Source organism: Megalops cyprinoides, chromosome 2 (genome assembly GCF_013368585.1).
Source record: "Megalops cyprinoides isolate fMegCyp1 chromosome 2, fMegCyp1.pri, whole genome shotgun sequence".
Taxonomy (NCBI): Eukaryota; Metazoa; Chordata; class Actinopteri; order Elopiformes; family Megalopidae; genus Megalops; species Megalops cyprinoides.
In genome coordinates, this window is record NC_050584.1 from 46,373,006 (window position 1) to 46,389,694 (window position 16,689).

A 16,689-nucleotide genomic window follows, 5' to 3' on the forward strand; every position below is an offset into this window, starting at 1 on the left:
CAAATAAGTGATAAACACCAAGCCTGAAAGGAATTGACCTGGATCCCTCTCATTTGATGGGATTCAGGCTTCCCAAATGAAATTACTGGCGTAATCCCTCCATGGCAGCTCTTTCTGCAAAGAATCTCTGTACTTTCCAACCAAAAATGGATGCAATGCAGAGGATTTGGGGATACATTAACAAATGTAAACAAGTAAGTGAAAAACATAACACTGCTACAAAGATATGATCCAGTTTGAGAAGAAGCAATGCAAAATTTAAAAATGGTCATTGGGATGGGTCCTACGTTGCCATCTTTGCCCATTTGAAAGTATGGGAGGATTGCTCGAGGCAAAAGAAATTTCTTTTATTCCTACTATACAGGAGTAAAGTACTTTGCTCACATGTGGCATTACTGCTATAAAATAGCATTAGTTCTGGGGGGTGGGGTGGGGGGGCATAAAGGCTAACTGACATTTCAACCTTTTCTGACAATGAATATTTACAAGGACATACTACCACAGAGATGTGTGTAAGTACGTACTAATGGAGTTTTGCTGATTCAACGGGGGTCTTGTGACAAATGAATGAAAGAGGTGGCCATTTCCAAAAAAAATAAAAAAATTCCCAGATCTCCGATTATGGCTACTGTTCCCACTTTACGGTGAGGTGCTGTAGTAGAACAAACAGTTCACAGTGAAATTCAAAGAATAGTTTTATTACAGCATAAGGCAATACCCTGAGTAACACAAGCTAAGAGGGTAACGGTAATTAACGCAAGCCGTTGGGGGTTTTGGATGGCTGGCTTTCAAGGCATTTGTTCAAATAATACGGGGGAGAGGGAGAAAAAAAAAGCCCGGAATTAATGCAGCTGCATGTCCTTTGCTCTTCACTCTTCCAGCTTGAGTTTACAAACCAGTTACATCACAGTAGTGTTTCTGCTACAGTCCTTCTGTCATCAGAGGCGCTCAGGTGACCCCGTTCTGTGACAGCGGAAGGCAAGGCCGACGGGTGGGGTAAGGGATGGCTAGAAGTTGGGGTTGGTGACACCTGCTCCCTGGCACTCAATGATGAAGGTGTCGCTGTTGGAGAGTTCGTCCTCTGCCTTGGTCACTACAAACTTGGCCTGTAACAAAGTCACAGAACAAAGAAGGGTCAGCAAAGTACAATGACAAATATTCACAATATATGACAACTATTATAAATTCTGGTCTAAGCACACTTAACTCACAAAAAAAGACAGTAATCACTCTTTCCAGCTACAGCCAAGATGCAGGAAGAGATAACAGGCTGAATTTAAAATCAAGAAAAAGGCAAGACAAAAGCTACACATTAGCACTTTTAACATGCCTGCCCATGACCGATTCCTCACAGCTGGTGCTGCCAAGCACCAAGTACTTACCATGATATACTAGGTCAATACATTTACTGTGGTCTATTGTATCCAAAAGAGCTGGTTATGTGGGTTTTAATTTTTTTGTTTTTTCTTGTTTGTTTTTCCCCTACCTTTCTGTAACTGTTTGCATGTGTGTGGATTTTTTAATGTTCCATATATGTTTGTTTATTGTATGAAAACACTTTCCAATACTGTTTCCAAAAAGTGAACTATGGAATTCCTTCAAGTGTTTGTCTATTGGAAAATAATGAGAAAATAAATAAACGTATTCATTACATTTGCTGACACCAGGTCTAAACCCACCTTGGTGAGCTGCTCAGCCACATGGATGGCAGTCTGCGTGTGCAGGGTGAGGGGTCCGGTCCGGATTCTAGATGTGCCCTTTGCCAGTGCCATAAAGATGATGAGCTGCCGGAGGAAGAGAAATGCCAGCTTCAGAAAAGGTCTGTAACATACAAGTTTGTGTGTGCGTGCGTGCGTGCATGTGGTCCTCAGAGGCAGCATGTTTGGACGTCTGACCTGGTCCTGTAGGAACTCGTCCACACAGCCATTGTGTCTGATGTTCCTTAGTAGCATCTCGGCAGCCTCCATCCCGACCTTGTCTGCATACACCCCTGAGCACAGCACGGGAGAACAGTAACGGTCAGGCTACACGCACGTTGACACAATCCCACCATTCACTACTTCACTGAGTGATAGTACGTAAGCTGATAAAGAATACGAATCACACATTGAAGTACCACAAATGTAGGCTTGGTGCACTCTAAATAACCTCATCAGAAGAGATAAGGGAAAAAAAAACATTTTGAAATACATCTGCACTTGTGATGAGCAAGCATTTGAAACCTCATTTTTAATGCCGTCATTTGAGAAGATACTGTAACAGACCGCAAATAGGGAACAATAACCCCTTAAATAAGCATGATTGTTCACATAAACACTGCCTTCTCCAGACTCAGCACGACCCAGCCTGTCTCCACTAAATTAGACCTTACATCACCTCCTCAGAGACATAAGCTGAGGGCAATGCAGCTTCCTGTTTCTATGGCATGCAGTGCCCTCTAGTGGGTATGACTGCACACTACCCTTATGGAAACAGGGGTAGCAACACTGTATCCTCCATATTAACAGGGGTGAAGCATACATCCTCTGCCCAGGAGATGTCACAGGTAAACACCAACACAAGCAGGGGCCACGCAAATAGTGGGACTCACCTTTCTTGCCTAAGGAGGAGCCAGCAAATATGCAGCCAGTGGAAGACTCTGCAATAATACTTTACAGGGAGGAGAAAGAGAACAATGGTGATGTCATTCACAAAGCTATCAAGGGAAGACACCCTCACGGGAGGTAGCGGACCACAACACAACACAACACAACACAACACAACACAACACAACACAACACACACACACACACACACACAAACACATACAAACACACGCTTTGAAACTCAATAACAGCATCTTCACCTCTGAGCAGGGGAAAACCTCATCAAAAACATTAGAGGATTCCTTCCTCAGTCGCCGGGAAACAAAGAGGGCAAGAAATCAAAGCCATTGTGTTGGCAGCAGGCTGGTTTTTAAAGGCCTTGTTACACCGGCACATTTGCTGTAGGGAACGTGTCAGAAAACAAAGGGAGTGGTCTGTCTGCTGCTGACAACTGGACCTGTAGGCCAGTACAACTTAATGGTGTTTTGGGGTAAGAAGCAGACAGGAACATATAGAGCTCTCCAAGTCATAGTATAACAAAACTGTATTGCCACTGCTTAGGACTCCTATTGCACACCTTTTGTCTGGATATTGTATTTATCAAATTACCAGTCCTAACTGGTCTGGTGCATACCACTACGTGCATACCAATTTTACATCAAATAAATGGTTTAACAACGCTAAACTAATGAAAGAAAAGGAGGCTTGGGAAGAGGCTTTTGAGTGGGTGGGAGAATGAGCTTACATGATTCCATTGCCATTGCCGCAGGCTTTGTCCTTTTCCTGCAAGGCCTGGATGTTGATGTACAAGTCCTTGATCTCCTTCCTGATGGTCCGCACGGCTGCTGTCGACATGTCCTTCGCAAGCTGAGGAGACAGCCAACAGACATTTTTCATCCTTGCACCCTTTCAAGTAAATACTGTTCTTTCTAGCCTCTCATGAAAGCTGGAATACAACAGGGTAGTCCAATTCTGGAACTGAGGACCCCAATCCCCCTTATTTAGCCCAGATTTAGCCTTGTACAAATATGCCACTGACATGGGGTTAATTTAGGTAAATCATGTCGAACTCATCTAAACCAGTTTCAGATTTAAGCCATCTACTGTAGACTTGTACACATCAAACATACATAGATTATTAAAACTTTTAAGCAACAAAACACCAAAGTTCATATCTACTTTATGTTCTAGAACTAGGCCTGCACCACTCAGAGGTAAAAAATAAACAAAATAAAAAGTCAAACTCAGTGCTAGTTTATTCATTCAAGATTAGTGACTGGTTCACATTTGTGCCTGAACCCTCAGGTCGTTTGGGTTACCTTGAACGGCAGCACGCCTGCCACAAAGGCCCTGCCATAGATCTTGGTGATGTTTCCCCTCTCTGTCATGCTGATGGGACTCAGCTCCTTAACGGGGTTGGCTTTCACCACCACCTCACCTCCACCTTTGGGATAGTACCCTCTGTCCAAGACCAAGGAAAAAAAACAATATTAACTCTAATAACAGATTGAGGTCATTTTTTATACCCCAGCTGAAAAGTGACAAATCATGACAATCTTGCATTTGTGCAACAGCAAAATTCTAAGACCACAGTATTTATGTTGACAAAGTGCCCTGCTTCCAAAAACAACACAAGCCTTTACCTCATTCTGAGATCACAGTCAAAATGCACTCCGAATTTCTCCACAATGGGCTTGAACACCTAAAGAGCATTTCAACAATCAGTCAGATTCTGCAGCAACGATCAAAAGCAAGCCAGATACATTTTAGATTAAGACTGAGTCTGATATACAAGTTGACGAAAAAAAGAACAAAATGTCTCTGGCAAACAGGGAAGGGCTGCCTCCTATTATTTTCTGAATCTCTAACCCACCCAGACCCAGAATACTTGTAATGTGTTTTTCAGCCTATTCGAGTGGATACTCTTCAGGCACCATATATAATGTCCATGAACCACCAAACATTGTGTGGTACCAGCAAACATCTTCACAGAGCACTGTCTTACGTTTGCCTTACCTTCATGGTGTAGTCAATCTGGGGAGCCATCTCTGCATTCGTGCCACCCTTCAGACAGAGCTCAGAGGGGCCGTCAGAAAACAGTGCACATGGCAGGGACACCTGCATCAGCAATCCCACGCTCCTGCAGAACACAGAGGAAGACAGAGATACAGCAGTCTGCGCACATCAAAAGGCAGTGTGGAACATTCTAGACCACAGCATCCTGAACCCCCCCAACCTCAACAGGTGTGCCGGGAAGTCCACCATAAGCATACCTCTGCATTAATGAACCGATAAGCCTTTAGAAAATCAAAGATTCATCCAGTCTTCCAAGGAGTAGCTTGAAAGTTATTACACAACCTCCTGTTAGTGTGCTGTAGTGAGGTGGCCATGTTTTCTGCATCTTTTCATTATCCTGATGAGTCATTTTCTTTCAGAAATCCATCACCATCAACCAAACTACATATAAGCCATTGGGTACTGGCCCATCGTGTAGCTCTGAACTGATCAACCAACAATGCCTGACCACAGAAGCTGCTTATTTGGGACCTGTTAATTCATCAATATCATATGCCAACTTATAGTCAGACATACATGAACAAATCTGTATTTCAAAAAATCTGACATTTGGTAAAATAAAATGAGTCCAGTCTGAAGGTGACACAGTAGTGCATGCCAACTAAGGTTAATGAGGTATTATACTAAATCCTTGTCAGAATGCATTGGATGGGCAGCCTTACCCCGCAGTCTGGGTGTCTGCAATGTGATTCCCACCCTTAATTTTGCCAGGGGTCAGTGTGATTTCTGTAGATCCGACGATGGCACCCTCCAGATTTCCCCCACTCATGTCCCTCAGCAGCTCCAACCCTGACAGATGCTGAGGCCTGAGGAGATTAAAGGGGGGAGCGCAATCAAAAGAAAGTCTGAAGGCTCACTCATCCCATTCAAACTTGTTTAGAAGCAAATTGTTATATTTTATTGTCACAATATGTTCTGAGGACGTTACAGACATTATTAAACATTCTAAAAATTCAAATAGATAACAATCATTGTTTCCTTTTCTGTTTACATTTTGTATTCTCAACAAGAACACGCTTGTGGATATAAAAGTTTGACAGACAGTAAACAAATATCAAATAAGAGTTTGAATTTATATAGTAACCTTAAATACAGATAACTATATAAATATGACTAACAGCGAAAAACATTGCTACTTCTACATCTTAAACTGAGAAATGAAGAGTAGCCATGTGCTTGCGATAGCTAGCTAGCTAACCAGCTAACTAACAAAGGATCACATGATCTCAAAAATGTACAAAGACTTAGTTTTGCATATATAAATGCTACAAAACACAATGACTCAGCTAAATCAAAACAATGTTCGTGATGAAGCTGACGTACGGTCGCTCCGCGAGTTTGCTAAATTGTAGTCGAGTCTGAAGTAGCTGGCTATCTAAATGGGGGAAAAAAGAACTCCCAGCAAATCAACTTCGCTTTGTTTCTCATTCACTCAAGTTGTCTGGTGAAGCGCTTAGCTTATCGGTGTCTGTTCCACGAACTAGAAATCGGCTCCCATCTTCTGTACAACTGCCACGATAGGAATAAATGCAAGTCGTCAGAATTTCGACAGAAATATATTTTAAAATCATTTTAATTACCTTAATCCTGGTGTACTTCTACCTGCTCGGATTTTGTTTATTCTGATAGAGGCGCCATGGATGCAACTCAGTGCAGCGGACACTCTCAATATCTGACCCCCCTGATAGAAAAGAAAATATCATTCAAAAACTGTAAGGATTTAGCAACAAATCTGTAAAACAATAGTTAATTACTTAAATCATTAAAATGGCTAGCCTAGAATATGAAAAGTGATGGCTAACGAACTAGCTAGCTACTCACCCCCTCCATTACACTTCCGTCCATTTCGAACGTTGTTGCAGCCATTTTTAACAAGGAAATTATTTCACCTTGTTTAATTCTGAAATTAAACAATAATGCCGAGAACTGTGGAATAGCTTTTCCTAACAATGTGAAAAAACTATTCTCAGCAGATACCTCAGCACAAACCTTCCGCAGCGTTTGTTAGTAATGGAATTGCGATAATGCTGACCGGCGGTTGAGCAGAAACAATACTAAACCAACCGCGAACTTCACACCAATCACTACACTCAGTCTCTTTAACCGATACAATATGTATTATCACTTAACATAAAATCGTGCGCTCGTCTAGAAGTTACAAACACGTATTCTACACACTCCGTCACCCGATTCACCAGTTGAGAATAAATGGATTTCGGAGACTAGCAGCAGTTGGTCAGCAAACTGCGTCTGTTCACGCGCAGACATGCGCAGCAGCAAAGCACTGTTTTCAGCGCATTGTGTGAGAAAGTTAGAAGAAAGGACTTTCATTCATCTGAAAAGCTCGCCAGACGCCAGACCTGGTGCCGACAATAATGGAGCGACCAGAAAATCCTCATAACTGCTCTGGCACAGAGGGTTATGTCTTTGAGAGGGGCGTCTTAGTTAATGAGTCTGTATTGTGCTAACGAGTCTGTCGTTGTTAGCTACGATTTCCTGATCAACTTTTCGGATTCAATGCTTGTTGAATTTAGGTGTAGTTTAGGAGAGTATGCAAAACATTACCACAACAAGACTCAGAATAGAGTACACTACATTGGTTAATTAGATCACTTTTGTTCCTTAGGTCTAAATTAAAGAATTTAATTTAGACCTTTAGAATTTAAATTTCTTTTCAACAAAAATAAACAAACAATAAAATATATGTTACAATACACAATGCCTTTTGAAATCAAACTGTTAATAATCAGTAATGTAGCCTAAGTCATACAATTATGATGTAAATATAAAAATAATATTTGCACAGCTCAACTTTCCTTTTTACAGGAAGATCTGTGGATATTGCAGTCTGGCATTATGTAAAATGTCACAATTGTTGGAAATGATAGAAATATTTATGTTGAATGTCATATTTGGTTCAGTGGTGCTAAAATGTCATGAATATACATATTCCTAATAAAGATCTATAATCCTTATTCTGGTAGCATGCCAGATGTCAAAGATGCTATTCATGACTCCATAGGGCAAAGCTCTCTGATTGCGAGTAATGAATACACGAAGGTGATATCACGCAAATTTTTTATGAAAATTTTCTAAAATTTGCATTGTATGACATGAGATTGTTCATATTCATTTTCCAAGAAACTGATTTAGGGGGTCAGTCAAATATTTGATTTGTCCCGGCCCCCACTTCTCGTGTTATATCAATTAGCCTAAATGGGCCGCTGTGTCAACCTGTTACGTCATTATTTTGAATTTTATATATGTTTTATATTTATATACGTGTAAATAAGTGTAGATGTAATAATTCGTCAATCGTTTATAGTGGGAAGCGTGTATGCCATGGTCAATGCTGCAGATTTTGTGTGTAGCCTCATAATCTGGCATTAGTTTCCCGTTTATAGAACATTTTGAAGTGGACCGCTATTGTCACTCACCAATCATGGAAGTTTAATACCTCCCAAAATATCAGACAATTTTTTTCCATAAACACGAAGTAGCATTTCGCCCTCTAGCTGTCTTTGTGATAAAACGTCTCCGACACAGTGCGGTGTCTGTCCTTCACAGCTTGCGTTCTTGTTGGTTGTCGAAGAGGGGCGTGAACTGTTCGTCAGATCCGGCCGAAGAAGAATTGGGAATAAAGATGGCTGCAGTTACAACGTTGAGAGGTTCATTCACTCTTATGAGACGATTGGTAAGATTCTGTGCTTGCATGGGGCATCTTCTCTTGTAGTAGTGTTCCATGAATTTGTCACTTACGCTGCGATGTGAAGAACTGCGTGACAGTCCACGCAAAAGCCCTAAAAGAAAGCGCCTGAAAATACCCAGCTGGTGTTAGCCGGCTAATTAGCTGTCCGGTTGGCAAGCTTCAAGAACCAGTTTGTTCGCTAGCTGCCACTCCGACTGTTTTGGTAAAGGTTATCCTGTTAGGTAGCTTCGTCTGTGTTAAAGAGTTGCGTTGTTCATTAAGTCACAGAAACTATTCAGTTAGTTTAGGTAGTTATGAAACTAGCTGGCTAGCTATGCATTAAAATCACTAAGTTAGCTTCATGTTGTCGATTTGGGGTCGGCTATGTTGCTTACCAAAGCCAGTAACCCCAGCCAGCAGGCAAATACCTGGCTAGGCAGTGATATCTTTAAGGAAGTTGGGTAGCTATAAAACGTGCATGCGGAAACTTGCATTTTCTCATCTTAATGCACTCAGCTAGCCATGTACAAGGAAGTCCCCACAAGTAAATTCGTATCTTCCTAGCTGCGCTGGACAGCAATCACGGTTTCATGAGTATATGCAGTTAGTTGGTGGTTCGCCAAGACAGATTGCAGACTAATTTGTCTTAGCTCTGCTTAGTTCTCAAGTTTTAAACTGTGATGGAAACTAGCTCATTGTCTGGCAGACTAGTTAACTAATTAGGCGGCTGGTCATGAAACAAGACTTTGTTTGGAACATGCATCACGAAACCAATAATCTTGTATATATTAAATTAAAAAATATTAAAGGGCTTTCGTAGTGGGGTAAGGGTGGGCATCATCGAATGTTATGAAGTATTTATTATTGGCAAATCACCTTTGATTGGTACTGTAAAAACTCCACTGTCCTGTGGAGATCTATCTTTTGGTAGAAAGACACTTTTCAAAAGAAACGAAGCTGCAATCACAGCTGCAGGCACAGCAGAAATCACAGCAGCTTTTCAGTCAATACTCTTCACAGCAGTAATGTTGCATTCACACAGGGCCTCCTTTTAAAAACTTTTTCATTTGCTGATTAATTCTGCAAATTAGTATAATTGCTGTCCTTTCAGTGTTGTGTAATGGTAGACAGTATGGGGGATGTCCCTGCCATCATGGGGAGCCCCTGACTGTTAAAAAGAAATTATCTTTATATGTACACATGTATAATCAGACTGCCATAGTGTGGGTGCTCCTGCTTTTGAACCAACAGAAGCTAGGTTGATAACATTTATGTGTCAGCTCTCCAGACACAGTGTGCCAGTTTTGCTGTGTGATTGTGCAATGTTCGTCGTCTTCCTTGCAGCTTGTTGCACACCACTATAAACGCTGTTCCAGGGTCCAGGCGGTTCGCCCAGAATACACGCTGCACCACTCAACTCACAGCATCAACCAGCAGTATAGGTTTTTTAGAACAAGCTATGGTGAGTAGGCTTTCGCTGTTATGAGAGCCATGTTGTATGGTTATGAAAGGGATACTTCTCTGGTTAACTTTGTAATATCTCCATTTGTGTTTGCAGTCAAAACAGGACCAATTTTACAATTCAAACTGTCAGACATCGGGGAGGGAATCATGGAGGTGACAGTGAAAGAGTGGTATGTTTTTGTTTTCTTAAAACTAAGCCAGCGAGTTAAATTTCAGTCCTCACAAAATTTATTTTAAATGCACGTAATTTATATGGCACCACCCAGAGAAAATGGACGTTTGACAGCCCTGTATTATGTATTAAAATATGTCTTAAAATTGTTCTTTGAAAAACACATGGTTTCTGTTCCCTCTCAGAGATGACTGTTTTGGGAAATACCCAAATGATTTTGTTTTTGTTGTCTCGCTTGTAGGGCACATCCCTATGTGTGTTATGCTGTACAAGTGGTAAGCCCATGGCTAAAATTGCAGACAACTTTGAGACCTTTTTTTTATCATACTCAGGAAATATTACAACCTTTTTCTTAATATGTATTTTTTTTATTTGAGTTTTGTCTGGTAACTATTTAGACTTCATCCCCTAGCTAACTGTATATGCTGATCAGGACCAGGCTCTTCTTATGCAGCAAACAGTTTTTTAGCCTGGTTGTTATACTGCTGATAAATACCTTTACTATGAATTCTTTGTTTATAACTTCACAGTCATCAGTGTGTATTCCTTACTTAATTTAATTAGTATGCATTATCAGTTGGTATGTAAAATCTGTTATACTGTGGCCATATTACCAAAGTGCTTTGAATTAGGACATCATGTCCACACCATCTAGAGCCAGCAGAGGGCGCCATAAACCACTCTTCTCTTGAGTGTGTCTCATTTGCTTCTACTCCTAAAGTTTTCCCGTGTTTACCTTGTGTTGTACAACAGAGCATTTATACATTTGACACAATTGTGATGTTTCCTACAACATAATTTTTAATAATTCTGCTAATGTCATTTTTCCTGCAAAGGTAACTATAAACAGAGCTACTCAGAGGAGTGTCAGTGCCAGCAGGTTTTCCTTGGGGTTGGATTAATTGCTTTACTTTATGTTTGCTCCTTGTGTATTTTAATGGCTTATAGACTGACTTGTATGAAAAATCTCTTTGCTCATCTTTGCCCCAGGTATGTGAAGGAGGGTGACAAGGTGTCCCAGTTTGACAGCATCTGTGAGGTACAGAGTGACAAGGCTTCAGTCACCATCACCAGCCGCTATGATGGTATAATCCGTAAGCTCTACTATGATGTTGACTCCATTGCACTGGTGGGCACCCCCCTTGTCGACATTGAAACTGATGCAGGCCAAGGTAGGCGCGCTGCTCACTGGGTATTTCTTATATCATATCTTACTGTTTAACCATGGATATAATCGTTTGAAAATGTCTTATGAAGTCTTCAGTCTTAGTATTAAATTAAATTGCACTCTTATTCACCATAGTACACCATGGAGTGGTGTGGCAGTGTAAGGTTGTGGAGGCTCTGATAGGTTATAGATCTTACCACAACAGTCAAAATGGAGACATGTAGGAGAATGACAGAGAGAAAAGAATGGTCTGATGAAGTTCTCTTACAGCTGCTGTGGAAGTAGCTGTATACTGCTCCCCTCCTATCTTCACCTTCTGGTCTTGTAGTACAACACGCTGCAGGTTGAAGTTGTCTGATTGCTGGGTGGTTGCAGCTGTTCCCATCCTGTCTTTTCCGGGATCTAAGATTTAGAGAAAAGTTTGCCCACATTGGAGTGGTGTACACAGGGACTGAGAGAGAAGGGGCGTGTGAAGGCATGTAAAGTGGCTTTGGAGTGCTCTCCTTCACTCTTAGTGATTTGAGGCATTACAGAACAATGCTAGAGTTTTTTTGTATTTTTCTGTTGTGTCCCCAGATGTCTCCTGCAGATTTTAGCACTCCCCAGCACACAGGGCAGGATAGTGGTGATAAGTTACTCTGTCCATTACTTTACATTACATTATTGTCAATTAGCAGATGCTATTTTCCAGATTATCCAGAGCAACTTCCATAGGTTAAAATTTTATCTGTATTCAGTTGGACATTTACTGAGGCAATTGTGAGTTAAGTATGTTGCCCAAAGGTACAACAGTAGTGCCCCAACAGCAGTGCTTCAGTAGGCAATCAAACCATCAACCTTTCGATCATGAGCCCTGCACACCCGTCTCACTCTGGGCCCCCCTGACTGAACTGGTTTGCTCTTTTGCTCCATTTTTTTCATTCATTGTAATATTGCTATTGTCCCTTTAGAGGTAGCCCCAGAAGAGGATGTAGTGGAGACACCAGCAATGGCACAAGATGAACACACCCACCAACAAATCAAAGGACACAAGACCCAGGCCACACCAGCGGTCCGACGCCTAGCCATGGAGAATAATGTGGGTTAATCTTCAGAGACTGTGCACCACCATACAGTGCCCCGAGCTGTCCATAGAACACAAACATGCACTGATATACAGCTATACCTCACCCCGGGTTCAAGATCTCTTTAGTGCATGAACATGTAGACACACACACACACACACACCTCTACCTACACTTTTATCTGTATACATGTATATTCTGAGACAGAAGTGACTTATGCTTGTATGTATTATGCTCTCTGTGGCTCATTACCCAGCCTCTCCTCTCTTCAGCCCTCAAAAGCATAGATATTCATAGTTAATAAGCACATGCAAAATCAACCCTGCAAAATAGTAGCTTTTAATGACACAATGTTGTGACCAAACCAAACACCTGACCCACACTGGTAGCAGAGTTCAGGTGCATGGTATGTGCGGCAGTGGTGTGTGTGTTGTATAGTAGTACGGAGTGTGAGGGCAGCAGGGAAGGATAGCTACTGCAGATTGTCATCAGTGGTTGTAAACTCCTGGGGAAGGGGCCAGGAGTTGCTAGGCTGGTAGGGACACAACAATGAAGAGGGTTGTGATGGATGGCACTGTTTGTCAAAGCTGTTCTCATTGAAGGCCAGTTAAATTCCCCCCTCCTGCACTGGGCATAAAAAAAACAAAAAAAAAACAAAACTGAGGTGTTAAATCTGAGCAGCCTTCCCCTGCCCACCATTGAGGTCCTGTTGCTATGACTCCCCGTGGGGTCTGTGTGGGGGGTTGGGCTGGACGCGGAGAGGAGTGCAGGGTTTAGGACAGGACCCTAAATCCCAGGACAGAGTTGGGCAATAATCTCTGGAATGCTATTCAAAAGAGAATGGCTTCCTTTTGTTTCTTTCCAGTCTCTTCAGTGAGGAGTTCAGATCACTGATCAAGAGGCTACAGCTTGAGTCTGCTGAACCTACCACTTTTACTGACTCATACTTTCTGTATTCCGATGCTTACGGTTGTATGTTAATGTGTAAATGTAGATAGCTCTTCCTCAAATTAGAGATAAGATCAGTAGATAGCCCCCAATGTAAAAATTTTAAGTTTTATAAGCATGTAAAAGTAAGCTGTTCATCTGATAAAGCTCAAATCATGCTACATTTCTGTTGTGAGACAGAAAAACATTGTCTTAACAGTGGTTATGTCTAATATGAGGGAGTGAGGGGAATGCCTGGAACAAATGAAACTGAAGCAAACGGCAGCTGTCATCCATATCTACGTCCAATCACCCTTCTGTTGAAGTCACCTCCAGCTTTGTCCCTCTGCAGATTAAACTGAGCGAGGTGGTGGGGACGGGGAAGGACGGGCGCATCCTGAAGGAGGACATCCTCAACTACCTGGCCAAACAGACGGGGGCCATCCTGCCCCCCTCCCCGTTCCAGGAGATTCAGCCGCCCCCTCCCGCTGCAGCAGCGGCTCCCCCTCCCGCCAAGCCTAAAGACAAGGTGCCCCCACCAAGTGCCCCCCGACCAGTGGCCCCGAGACCGGTGTTCACTGGCAAGGACCATACTGAGCCTCTCAAAGGTGAGAGAGGCTCCACTGGTCGCAGAATCAGTCTGAAAAGCACTTGCATGTCTTCTGGACTCTGGTGTCTCTCTTTTTGGTGGCTTGTTTCAGAGTCCCAAACACAGTGGATCAGTCATTACTTTATATTACATTATTGGCAGACACTTTTATCCAGAGCAGCTTACATAGGTTACAGCTGAAGATGTGTTATTCACTTATACAGCTGGATATTTACTGAGGCAGTGGGTTTAGTACCTTGCCCAAGGGTACAACAGCAGCACCCCAGCGAGGAATCAAACCACTCTGCTGCACTGCCTCCCCAGCTTTGAGAAAAAGCATGTCACGCGTCTTTGGCTTCCGTATGAGTCAACATCAGATATTCTGTGTAGTATTACTGTCGTTTTGACCCCTGGGGTAAACAGGTTTCCACAAAGCCATGGTGAAAACCATGAGCGCGGCCTTGAAGATCCCGCACTTTGGCTACTGCGACGAGGTGGACCTGACGCAGCTGGTGCGCCTGCGCTCCGAGCTGAAGGACCTGGCGGAGTCGCGTGGTGTCAAACTCAGCTACATGCCTTTCTTCATTAAGGTAAGCAAGACAGGAAGCCCTTCCCATAGAACCTCCTGTCAAGTACTCACTTGTGAAGATCAAAGTAGGCAATGAGACCTGTGTAGGTCTGGCAATGGTTGTTGCAGGATTTTGTTATTGTCTTAGAGATTAAGCAAATGTAGATGAATCTTCAGTTGTCTGCAGTTGAATGGTAACAGTATTTTTTGTGTGAACAGGCGGCGTCCCTGGGGCTGCTGCACTTCCCGATCCTCAATGCCTCTGTGGATGAGGGCTGCCAGAACATCACCTACAAGGTCAGGTGAATGGAGGTTACAGAGGTTTTACCGTAGAGATTCTTGATGGTTTAGGAATAAATGTTGAGGATGATGGTGTTGTATTGTTATTTCTTACATAATTTTATATTATGTAATTATTTCACTTCTCCACACTTGAGGCCTTACTTTTAGGGTTCAGATAAGTTATTTTCTCATGGAAGTATAATTCATTACAGCATATAGCTGAGAATAGATTTGCCTGTTAGAATCATGACTAGAAGTATAACTTCTGTCAACGGCACAGTTAATGTTTCTCTTAAGCTACAGTGGGTAATCTTTGGTCTGCCATTAAATATTTCAGAAAGGTGAGATGGGAGGAATTCTGTATCCTCAGTTACTCTCAAGGACGTGACCACTGGTTGCTTTTCTCTGTGGTAATCCAGGCAGCACACAACATCGGCCTGGCCATGGACACGACGCAGGGCCTGCTTGTGCCCAACGTGAAGAACGTGCAGGTGCTGAGCATCTTCGACATCGCCATGGAGCTGAACCGTTTGCAGGCCCTGGGCGCCACGGGGCAGCTGGGCACTGCCGACCTCACGGGGGGAACCTTCACCCTCTCCAACATTGGCTCGGTGAGCGCAGGGGGCCTGGAATCTGGTGGGGAGAGAGGGGTAGGAGCAAGAGTGCACTGCCTCTCAGAACACATCAAGAAGTGTATTCTCAAAAATGATTTATGGATTCTTTTTTTCTGTCAGATTGGAGGAACATATGCAAAGCCAGTGATCCTTCCCCCAGAGGTGGCAATTGGAGCCCTGGGAAAAGTCCAGGTTTGTGGAATATAATTATGTAATTAAGGGCTTCCCCATAAAGATGGAATGAGGGTAACCCCTGAGTTTTGACAGTGCATTCCATCTACAGAGACACCATGTCTAGGTTACTATTTCATATATTCATACGTAGCAGTTGCTTTTTGGTGTTAATACAGCTATCAAGACTGTGTATTAATGTTGCATTGTCCCTAATCTCCCCAGGTACTGCCCAGGTTTAACTCCAGCGGTGATGTGGTGAAAGCTCATATAATGAATGTCAGCTGGTCGGCAGATCACCGGATCATCGACGGAGCTACCATGTGCCGCTTCTCCAACATGTGGAAGGCTTACCTGGAGAACCCCGCCTCCATGGTCCTGGACCTCAAATGAGCACAGAGCACTTCTGAAACCCCCCCCCCGGATGTGAAACTTCAGAGACCGTGATTATGTAACAGTGTAAAATGACTTTCTGGATTCTTGTATCTGGTGACTTACTGTTCTACTTTATCCTTCCCCTTGCTGTTGACATGGATCGGTCACACATTGCAAGGACACAGCAGTATAGGATTTACAGTCACGTGACACAAATAGCAGCAGGTGTGTTTCATTTTTTCCCCCCCTCTGTGCTCAGTTTGAGTTCCCTTCTCCTTTGTCTTTGCCTTACTTACTGACACAGAATGGTTGCGAAAAGCTAAACTTTGAAGAACAATTGGATGTGGAAAAGGCACATAACCACAATAGGGAGCTGAAATCTGGAAGACAGGAGTTGCTACTTGATGAATGCACATAACACTAGGAGGTAGCATCTGAACAATACAAGGTTTCGCGGTCCCAAGGGTTGGATCATGGATGGAGGGCACGACTTCGCACTGAATGCGGTTGAAAAGCTATGGCAACAAGGGATGTCAACGGTCACTTTACAGAAGCTTATGTAACAACTCTGGTTGTTTGATTTCTAGTTTCCTTTTGATCAATTTGTCTTCTAAGGTGCTGCTTTTGTAGAGTGCTGTTCTTCTGTAGAGCCCATTGTTTTCCATGATGTCTGGATATGCCATTAACATTTTTAAAGGAAAGAAAGTTCATGATGGAACACTTAACTAGGTCATTTGGGATAGTGGGGAAATTAGTATGTATTACTGGTGTGTAGGGGACTCTGTTTTCAGAGACCGTGACATTGGTTTCCAGTCCTCATATCCTACAGCCACTGGTCAGATTTTCTGGTGTGGAATAAAGCAAAAAAGGGTTTTAATAAAACGTGTGTATGAGATGGTGTTGTTTGTTCTTATTCATGATGTTATACACATTTAATGTAATGTGG

General features: G+C 42.6%; 2 protein-coding genes across 2 annotated transcripts; one reads left to right on the forward strand and one right to left on the reverse strand.

Moving 5' to 3' along the window:
* Positions 1-528: 528 nt before the first annotated feature.
* On the reverse strand, positions 529-6,897 carry rtca (RNA 3'-terminal phosphate cyclase). The gene is made up of 11 exons (XM_036521849.1): positions 6,483-6,897; positions 6,242-6,342; positions 5,324-5,467; positions 4,602-4,725; positions 4,229-4,287; positions 3,905-4,046; positions 3,331-3,452; positions 2,591-2,649; positions 1,896-1,990; positions 1,680-1,784; positions 529-1,106 (listed from the first exon to the last, which is right to left on the reverse strand). The coding sequence occupies exons 1-11, from the start codon at positions 6,525-6,527 to the stop codon at positions 1,008-1,010; spliced, it is 1,095 nt and encodes a 364-aa protein (XP_036377742.1). The 5' UTR covers positions 6,528-6,897; the 3' UTR covers positions 529-1,007.
* Positions 6,898-8,278: 1,381 nt separating this feature from the next.
* On the forward strand, positions 8,279-16,599 carry dbt (dihydrolipoamide branched chain transacylase E2). Its single transcript, XM_036521408.1, has 11 exons — positions 8,279-8,355; positions 9,694-9,811; positions 9,908-9,983; positions 10,976-11,157; positions 12,104-12,231; positions 13,497-13,752; positions 14,157-14,323; positions 14,521-14,598; positions 15,003-15,194; positions 15,318-15,389; positions 15,594-16,599. Exons 1-11 carry the CDS (start codon positions 8,305-8,307, stop codon positions 15,759-15,761), a joined length of 1,488 nt encoding a protein of 495 aa, XP_036377301.1. The 5' UTR covers positions 8,279-8,304; the 3' UTR covers positions 15,762-16,599.
* Positions 16,600-16,689: the final 90 nt, after the last annotated feature.